The sequence below is a fragment of the Malania oleifera genome, chromosome 3 (genome assembly GCF_029873635.1).
Source record: "Malania oleifera isolate guangnan ecotype guangnan chromosome 3, ASM2987363v1, whole genome shotgun sequence".
Lineage (NCBI taxonomy): Eukaryota > Viridiplantae > Streptophyta > Magnoliopsida > Santalales > Ximeniaceae > Malania > Malania oleifera.
Window position 1 is genome coordinate 93,176,956 of NC_080419.1, and position 9,092 is coordinate 93,186,047.

The 9,092-nt window shown below is 37.7% G+C and overlaps 1 protein-coding gene across 1 annotated transcript in view; it reads left to right on the forward strand.

Annotated features, from left to right (window-relative positions):
* The window catches only part of LOC131151431 (uncharacterized), a 40,681-nt gene that overhangs the window by 25,151 nt on the left and 6,438 nt on the right, over nucleotides 1-9,092 (forward strand). Inside the window, 7 exon segments of the mRNA XM_058102674.1 lie at nucleotides 117-352; nucleotides 503-895; nucleotides 938-1,019; nucleotides 3,214-3,785; nucleotides 4,644-4,765; nucleotides 5,356-5,476; nucleotides 6,487-6,614. Coding sequence (XP_057958657.1) covers nucleotides 117-352; nucleotides 503-895; nucleotides 938-1,019; nucleotides 3,214-3,785; nucleotides 4,644-4,765; nucleotides 5,356-5,476; nucleotides 6,487-6,614 — 1,654 coding nt within the window.

Genomic DNA, 9,092 nt, shown 5'->3' on the forward strand with positions numbered 1-9,092 from the left:
AACCCAATTAGAAGAGGTAATCCTACCCCAACAAGTAGGAGAATTGCCGAATATCCATGCCTCCTACAGGTAAGATGGAAAGAACTACCTTAAGTGGTCTCAACTCATTTGCACAGTGTTGAAAGGCAAGGGAAAGATTAGCCATCTCACGAGTACAGGTCCTAAACCAGGGGATCCTATGTTTGAAGCATGGGATGAAGAAGACTCTTTGATCATGGTGTGGTTGTGGAATTCCATGATTCCAGAAATAAGTGACACATGCATGTTTTTGGTTACTGCAAAGAACATCTGGGATGCAATTCAGCAAACCTATTCCAAAGCTAATGATGCGGCACAAGTGTACGAGGTCAAGGTAAAAACTATGGCTGCAAAACAAGGGAATAAAACAGTCGCTGAATATGCAAATCAACTGAAATCCTTGTGGCAGGAATTGGATCACTAGCGGGTGATAAAAATAAAATGCTCCGATGATGCAGCGGTTCTAAAGGCCTTTATTGAACAGGATAGGGTGTATGATTTTCTGGTTGGACTTAATCCAGAATTTGATCAAGTGAGGATACAAATTCTTGGGAAGCCAGAGGTTCCAAGCTTTAACGAAGTAGGGGCTATAATCCAAAGTGAAGAAAGTAGAAGAGGGTTGATGCTTGAACCCCAAATCACTGATAGTTCGGCTATGGTGGCTAGTGTTAACAATAAATCAGCCACAAACATGGAGAGAGGAGCAACACTTGAAGGAGAAAAAGGTGGCCAGCCGAAAACCCAAAATCGTGACGGATTATGGTGCACTTACTGCAAGAAGTCTCGTCACACCCGTGAAAAATGCTGGAAACTTCATGGAAAGCCTCCAAGCCGAGAATGGGGCCAAAAAGGAGGACAACCACGGAACAATGGACAAGTCCACATTGCTGCAGGACCATAAGGTGAATCGACATCGCAGGAGCTGAGTAGTTTGAACCAAGAAGAGATTGAGAGGCTGAGATCACTTATCAACAGTCTTGGAAAACCTGAAGGATCTCCAGGTACTTGTTCTTTGGCATATTTAGGTGAGCTTCCATCTTCTATTGGATTAAATGTCTCAGATAAAACCTTTACCAAATCCTGGGTCATGGACTTAGGAGCAACCGATCATATGACCCATTTATCCATTATTTTTTCAACCTATACTCCATTCCCAATCAGTAGGAAAATTGCCACAGTAGATGGATCCTTGACCACTGTTGCTAGTTTTGGGGATGTGAAAATAAGACCATCAGTAACTTTGAAAAATGTCCTTCATGTTCCTAAATTGTCCACAAATCTGGTCTCCGTACATAAACTCACTCAAGATTTATGTTGTAATGTGATTTTTGATAGTAGTAATTGTATATTTCAGGACAAGGATTCGGGGAAGATGATTGGATGTGTTAGGGAAAGGAATAGCCTCTACTATCTTGAAACACCAAGTCAGTTGCACATGACCAAGGACAAATTATCTTCTTCCTTTATGTAAGAGTTTGTCTTATCCAATAAAGAAAAAATTTTACTTCGTCATTGCCGACTTGGACATCCATCTTTTAGGGTTATTAAAGTTATGTTTCCTTCCTTGTTTAAGGATTTAGATGTAGAAAACTTTTAGTGTGAGGTATGTGAACTTGCTTAACACAAGCGTGTACCTTTTCCAATTAGTTACAAAAGAAGCTCAATTCCTTTCTATCTTATTCATAGTGATATTTGGGGTCCATCTACTGTTTCTAATGTTTCTGGGGCAAGATGGTTTGTTTCTTTCATTGATGATTGCACTCTTGTTACCTGAATTTTCCTGCTTAGACATAAGTTTGATGTTAGTATTGTGTTCCTAAATTTCTATTCCATGATCAAAAACCAATTTGGGGTCAATATCAAAAGGTTTAGGTCAGATAATGCCAGGGACTATTTCAATCAAATTCTTACCCCATATTTTCAGACAGAAGGAATAGTACATGAGTCATCTTGTGTCAATACCCCATAGCAAAACAGGGTAGCAGAGAGGAAAAATGGCCATCTCCTTGAAAAAACAAGAGCTTTGTTGTTTCAAAAAAATGTGTATAAGGCTTTTTGGGGGGAAACAGTTCTGACAGCCACTCATATGATAAATCGTTTGCCTTTAAGAGTCTTGGGTTTCAAGTGTTCTATGGACATACTTTCCACATTCTACCCAGACCTAACCACTATAGACAACCTTGTTCCTAGATTTTTTGGCTGTCATTTGTCCATGTTCATAGTCACAACAGGGGGAAATTAGATCCGAGGGCTCTAAAATGTGTCTTCTGAACCTGTGCCTAAAACACCAAATGAACCCAAAGAAAAGACCGATTCTGCTCCTAGAAATACAATATTTGTCAAGGTGTTCACAAGAAGGAAGATGGGTGTTCCAGAACCAATGCAGGTCCAAGAGTCCAACTCAGATCGTTTGAATGAGGTAACAATTGTTAACCATCCATTGCAAGATGAAACTGAATCTCATGTTGATAATGATGACTAGGACCTTCCAATTGCCATTAGGAAAGGAACTCGAAAATGCACAAAGCAACCATTGTACCCTCTTTCACATTTTTTGTCATCTAAGAATTTTTCACCATTCCATAGAGCCTTTCTAGTAAGCCTAAGTACCAGCACCATTCCTACCACATTATCCGAGGCTTTGTCCAATGGAAAATGGAGACAAGCTATGAATGTGGAGATGGAGGCGTTGGAAAAGAACAAGACTTGGGAGTTGGTGAAGTTATTTATATATGGTGAAGTATAGGGCAGATGGGTCGATTGAGAAATACAAGGCGTGGTTGGTGGTCAAGGTGTATACTCAAACCTATGGGATTGATTATTTAGGGACCTTTGCTCCTGTTGCAAAGATGAACACGGTTAGAGTATTATTATCACTAGCAGCTAATTATGGTTGGGAGTTGCAACAATTTGATGTCAAGAATGCTTTCTTACATAGGGAACTAGAGGAAGAGATTTATATGCAGGTTCCACCGGGATATGAGAAGAATTTGGCTGCTCACACTGTGTGTAAATTGAAAAAGGCACTGTATGGCCTTAAGCAATCATCACGAGCATGGTTTGGGAGGTTTGCAAGAGTTATGTTGGCTATGGGATACAAACAAAGTCAAGGGGATTGCACATTGTTCATTAAACACACTCCTTCAGGGGGAGTTATAGTCCTTCTAGTGTGTGTTCATGACATAATAGTGACAGGGGATGATGCTAAGGAGAAACAGGTCTTGAGTCAATATTTGGCTAAAGAGTTTGAGATTAAAGTGTTAGGGAGACTGAAGTATTTTCTCGGGATTGAGGTTGCTCACTCTAGGCAGGGAATTTTTATCTCTCAACAGAAGTATGTCATAGATCTTCTCAAGGAAACTGGCAAGACAGCATGCAAACCAGCAAGTACTCCCATGGATTCTAATCTTAAACTTGGAAAAGCCGAGGAGGATGTTGCAGTAGACAGAGAAATGTATCAACGCCTGGTAGGAAGACTTATTTATTTGTCTCACACGCGATCACATATAGCATATGCAGTGAGTGTGATTAGTCAGTTTATGCATAGCTCGAAGGAAGTTCATTTACAAGCAGCCCATAGAGTAGTACAGTATCTCAAGGGAACACCAGGGAACGGTTTCGTGTTCAGAAGAAATGGAGGATTGGTACTTGAGGCATACACTGATGCTAATTATGCTGGATCAATTGTTGATAGAAAATCAACCTCAGGATATTGCACCTTTCTCGGTGGGAATCTTGTGACATGGAGAAGTAAAAAACAAAGTGTGGTAGCTCGGTCGAGTGCAGAGGCGGAATTCTGGGCAATGGCTCAAGGTGTGTGTAAACTACTTTGGCTGAAGATCATCCTTGAAGATTAAGTGGGATGGCCCTATGAGACTTTATTGTGACAACAAATCTGCAATCAGCATAGCTCATAATCCAAGACAACATCACCGAACGAAGCACATTGAAGTTGACAGACACTATCAAAGAAAAGTTGGAGAGTGGATTGATTTGTACACCTTACGTGTCTACACGGTCAACTTGCTAATGTCCTTACCGAAGGGTTGAGTAGCTCTGTTTTCCAAACTATTGTTTCCAAGCTGGGAATGGAGAATACCTATTCACCAGCTTGAGGGGGAGTATGGGAAAACTGTGTATAATTAGTTAGCTATTTTAGGATATTCTTTTAATTACAGATTGTATCCTTAGAATTAGGCCTATACCGCTAAGTTTCCTATTCTGTTAGGGTGTCCCATAAATCATGGGATTTGATTTATTAATTTAGTTTTTAGGAATGCTAGGATTGCTGTATATATTCAGTTATTCACATGTAATGTTCAGATCAATACATAACTCTTTTCAATTTTCGACAGGATGTACGGCCATTTTATGAACAATTGGGTCTCAATCATGGGATGTTAAAAGATAAATTCATAAGTTAGGCATTCCTTGCCCACCAAGCAATATTTTCTTGGTCACGACCAAGTAAAGCTCTCCTTTCATGGCTCCACCAACAGCCACATTACTTTGCAAATAATTATTTTATCTATAAATAATACGGAAGTAGCTGACTTTAGAGTAAAACTTGTGTGGTTAATCATGCATTCTATCTCATGGTGGATATCTAACTCAAATATTTGCAGGTTCACTTTTTGTGGCCTTTGGATGGTGCTGCTTGTAATGAATTTGAGAAAATTTTGGATGAAGTAACCAACCATCATGGGGGAGGAATTATCTCTCGCGCTATTCCTGTGATGTTTGGAAGGTATGTCTTAAATTTAATGATATTTAGCCTGCTCTTGTACAGATGTACTTGATCCTACATAGTGACATACATTTTAAATCAGAAAGTTGGAGGTTCCTGAAAGCTGTAATGGAGTTGCACGTTTCAAGTTTGATTATTTATGTGGCCAACCAGTATTATCCATACTAACCTTTACTTGAGTTTGTAAATTTTTTTATGATCTTACATATTTCTGCTTCAAGCTCCTCCCTCTCTCTCTCCTGGTCAATGCCTAAATGATCTTCTAGTTGATCTAGAATGTGCCAAGAAAAAATAAGGGAAATAAAAACAGCTGGTGCTAGACTGGAATAAAGTAGAACCGTAGAAGAAAGAAGATACATACAGGTAAGTGAAAAAAATTGTGAATTGAGAAAGAATGGCAAGGCTCATCTTCACCACAGGATGATCATACTTACTCATGAATCTTCACAACTTATGCTTCTCTTGTTGAATGAAGTCATGAACACCATAAGATGGCTGGATTCTAATTCAGCTTGCTAAGTTATTTGATTCATGGATTTATTATTATGAATATTATTGTTGCCTCACTGTTCCTTGTTCTCTCCTTGAAGTCATTACCTTAATGCTCATTGTCATCCGGTTGGAGCAGCAGACTACATTGCATTGGCAAAAAACTACCATACTGTCTTTATATCTGACATTCCTGTGATGAGTATGCGTATTCGTGACAAGGTACCACTGCTTTTCTTTTTTAGTACTGATTCCATTTCCAGTAGTGTCACTTATTACATAGAAACGAAACAATCATCATGGATGTCTTCTCCATTTGAAATATGATTGTAAATATGGGAGATTGAAGAACCAATCAACCAAAGCATTACCAGTGATTACATTTCCAGTAACGTTAGTGGTTGCAAAAAAATGAAGCAATCATAGATGTCTCTCTCCATTTTAACTATGATTTGAGATACAGTTGTTTGAAGAATGAAGAATCAACCAACCAAAACAGTGCCCTGTGTGCCGAAAGGCAGTTTCTGTTTCCAAATGAGATGCAGGTTACTTTAGTTCTTTGCCAGTTTTGGTGGTGGGTGAATATTGACAACATGAAATTAAACAAAGACATTTGATATAAGAATTTCTGCGGCAAGTACTACTTACCATTCAATAACTTGTTTTCAGTGTTACCCATGTGGTTGTAAATTTAGCACCGCTGAGTCGGAATCACTGACTCACAAATGAGATCTGGAAATAGTGCAAGCCAAGTGTGTGTGTGCACAAAGATAGAAATGCACATCCACCACTTGAAGAGAATATACAGACACGCACACTCTAGGAACATGCCAAAAAATTTTATGCCTGAGAAAGTTAGATGGTAAATGCAGCAAGTAATTAGCTGAGTTTAATTAATGTACACATCAGCTTGGTTAGACGTCAAAATGGATAGGATTAAAAATAAATAAAAAGATAGGTATATCGTATCCTTTCAATGAAACGAATTAAATTATCAAAAGATTAGGTCTAGGATAATAAGAGTTTGTATAGGATTATATTAAATCACTTATGGAATTTAAATTTCCTTATTCGGGTACGTAGTTTTATATACCTCATACACTAGCATAGATGTGTATATATGCATTATTTCTAAGTTTCACTCCATATGATCAACTATTGGAAAATTGCTTCACTATGTGAATATTGTACATTTATTGCCATTCTAATGATCAGCATGTTTTCTTTACCAGGCACGGAGGTTTATCACCCTCGTTGATGAGTTATACAATCATCATTGCTGTCTATTTTGTTCTGCAGCGTCTTCTATTGACAATCTCTTGCAGGGAACTGAAGAGGGAGCGCTTTTTGATTTAGTGAGGCAAGTGTTTTACTTGTGATTATAAACCTTCTCAAGCAAGTCAGTTTTTTTACATGATAGAATTTGACACATCTTGCTTATGCCTTTCCACATTGCTGCCTTATTAAATATTTTTTTGTAAATTCATGCAAATTTAAATTAATTTTCAATCATGGGAATTTTCATGAAGTTCATGAAGATTTGTTAAGAAAACTTCATTTTCAGGCTCTGCAAAGAGTGTCGCTGCTAGTAAACAGACCATTTCATGAAATTTTTATGTTTTTGCTGGATGTGTAAGATGATCTCTTGATTTTCTGGATAGAATTTCTAGGTCCATCTTGAAGGCAGCCTCTCTTTGATTCTCGAAATTTGCTTGGCCATCATGATGACATTGGGAATTGGGATCAAACCATGGTCTTAAATTTTCACGAAATTGTCAAAATTTCCGATTTCCGTCACCCTCGAAATCAAAATGACAATCGATTTCCGTACTGCATAATTTCCGTCAAAATCTCAACGAATCATCTGAAATTTATAGAAATTTAGGAGTGAAGTGAAATTTCTATCTTAATTTATTTTATTGAAACAAAAGATTATTACAAGTGCTTTTGAAATTATATGAAAAAATAAACTTACTGCCACATTTTATTTAACCATTCATGTCTAAATTATCATTATTTGTATAATAAGTAATATTTAAATGATTTATGAATTTCATTTGTATTAACTGAATTTGTTTAATGTATATTATCTTACAAATATGTTTGATACACGTACTATTTTACAAATTTTCCACCTCATACAAAACATAGATGTATTTAATTTCTAATATATTAGTCCTAAAACTTATATTATTATGTTTGTTAACTATTTCTAAAGTTTCACTAAGAATTCCATGTTTTACTACTAATTTCCGTTATATGTTCAAATCGAAATCGAAATTGACATTGAAATCGAAATTTTTGCACTTTTGGAGCTTCAAAATTTGAGTCGAAATCGAAATTTAAGACCTTGGATCAAACTAATTCACTAATTTCTTATCGATCTACCATGCTAGAGATGGAGAAGAAACAGGAAATCTGCAATAAGTTGCAATTGATGTTTAGTGGGAGGATTTATTATTTTATAGTCAATGACCAACATGTGTCATGAAAATTAGTTATTATTGGGTATACTAAGTTCATGATTGAGTGTCATGGTAAGTTCAAGGCTGAGTGTCGAGGGCCATGCAGCTTTAGTTGTAGTACACTAGCTTAACTAGTCAGCCCAAAGTAAATTGTGGTTTCATTGCATGAACGAATTCACAACCATCAAACAGTTGGTACGTGGAAGCAATAAGCAAACATGAAAGTAAACGCAAGTCACTTAATAAACTGAAAAGCAATGTAATCCATTTATTACACCTCCTTAGGCAATGTATATTTAGCAAGGGAGGCAAATAGGTTAAGCGCATTTACAAAAGTTAGTGAGTTATACAATGATTGATGAACAATCAGTCTGGATGAAGATGGGAAAGTTTATGGAGTAGGGTTGGGATGGAAAGGAAGGAAATTTTCAGTGTTCATTCTGGCCGGCCAAAGGGTGAGGGGTGGCGAAACTTTGCGGATGATTTCTGCGAGATTGTGGAGGAATTTTGGAAGGAATCTGAAGCTGTGGTTGCAGATGACTTGTCACATCCCTGATTATGGAGTCAGGTGGGGCTGGAAGGTAAGAAGGGAGAAAGTGTGGTTTGTGTAATCAATCTTGTTATAGAAATTAGGGTATGGTAGTTGCGAGAGAAGATCAGTGTTGTCAGTGTGGAGGTGTGATGCAGTTGAAGGATCCAGGAGTTTTGAAGTTAGGATCCCTCACAGACCGACCAGAATCATTTGATCAGAATGGCAAGGAAGCTAGGGTTTTGGCAGGAGCGGTGATCTTCTCAGGTGCAGCTAGGGCTGCGTCCGGGGAGGAGACTGCGAAGAGGAATGGCCCGGGTGATATTTTTTTGGTTTTAGACCTGGCCCAAATTATAGAAAATGAAGGCAAATTGTGGGAAAACGTGTTTAATGACTTGTATTCTATACGTGTATAGTTAGCTATTTTAGGAAATTTTGTAACAGCCTGTATTCCTAGAATTAGGCTGATTTGGTTAGTTTCCTATTCCCTTAGAATATCCCATAAATCATGGGATCTGATATAACCTAGTCAATTTTCCTTTTTCTGCTGCTAGGGTTGATGTATATAGCTAACGTTTTGTGTATTATTCGAATGAAATGAAGAAAATTATTCCATGAAGTGTTTCTCAGTTTGTGTCATGGCATCAGAGCCTAAAGCTCTTTTCTGGGATTGAAAACCTCTTCACACAGGCCTTCATTGCTGAGACCATACTGTTGCTTCTTTGTACCCTGTTTTTAGTTAAAAAACAGAGTATTTTTACACTTTTTCTGTTCAGCCTTCATTGCTGAAATTTCTTAGAGCAGTTCCCGTTCTTATTTCTACCTTAGCCAGCCTTCATTGCTG